The sequence below is a fragment of the Trypanosoma theileri genome (assembly GCF_002087225.1).
Source record: "Trypanosoma theileri isolate Edinburgh chromosome Unknown TM35_Tth_62_V1, whole genome shotgun sequence".
Classification (NCBI taxonomy): Eukaryota; Euglenozoa; class Kinetoplastea; order Trypanosomatida; family Trypanosomatidae; genus Trypanosoma; species Trypanosoma theileri.
In genome coordinates this window covers 14836-15368 of record NW_021639904.1, presented here as the reverse complement: position 1 = coordinate 15368, position 533 = coordinate 14836, and the positions used below count along the sequence as shown (strand labels likewise).

At 40.8% G+C, this 533-nt stretch overlaps 1 protein-coding gene across 1 annotated transcript; it reads right to left on the bottom strand.

Annotated features, from left to right (window-relative positions):
• Positions 1–90: 90 nt before the first annotated feature.
• Positions 91–531, bottom strand: TM35_000621050 (uncharacterized protein; the record flags this gene model as incomplete). Its single annotated transcript, XM_029030991.1, has 1 exon — positions 91–531. A coding segment is annotated over one exon (441 nt), but the record flags the coding sequence as incomplete, so codon positions are not given.
• Between the last annotated feature and the right edge of the window lie 2 nt (positions 532–533).

Here is a 533-nt window from a genome sequence, read left to right as displayed (position 1 = left end):
AGAGAGAGTCTCCAAGAACACACACACACACACAATACTCCACGGCTCTAGTTTATACATTAAATTACTCCACACACACGTCTGTGTGTACTAGCAAGAGATGTATACCGTCAGTGAGCAGAGCAGCCCAGTTTTCTGCAAACACAGAACGGAAAAAGCAAGTAATGGAATTATTAGAAAAAGAACACACACACACACACACAAAAGTAAAAGAAAANTCTTGTTGTTTGTGAGTTCAGGAGGAAGTGTTGTTGTTGTTGTTGTGGTGGTGGTGGTAGTTGATTCCTCATTAGCTGGTTTATTTGTTGACCCATTCCCTTCAGCTGCAGTACCGCTCTGAGCGTTTTTATTATCAGATTCATTATTCCCCTCAGTTGCTTGTGGTGAAGGTGTACCATTGGCTTCAGTAGATGTTGATGAAGAAGATTCTGTTGGTAGATCATTATTCGTAGTTGTAGTTCCACTTGATACACTCTGATTGTCCGCATTCTTCTCGTTTTCTTTTTGATTTTGTGTGTCCAGAGACGGTGTTT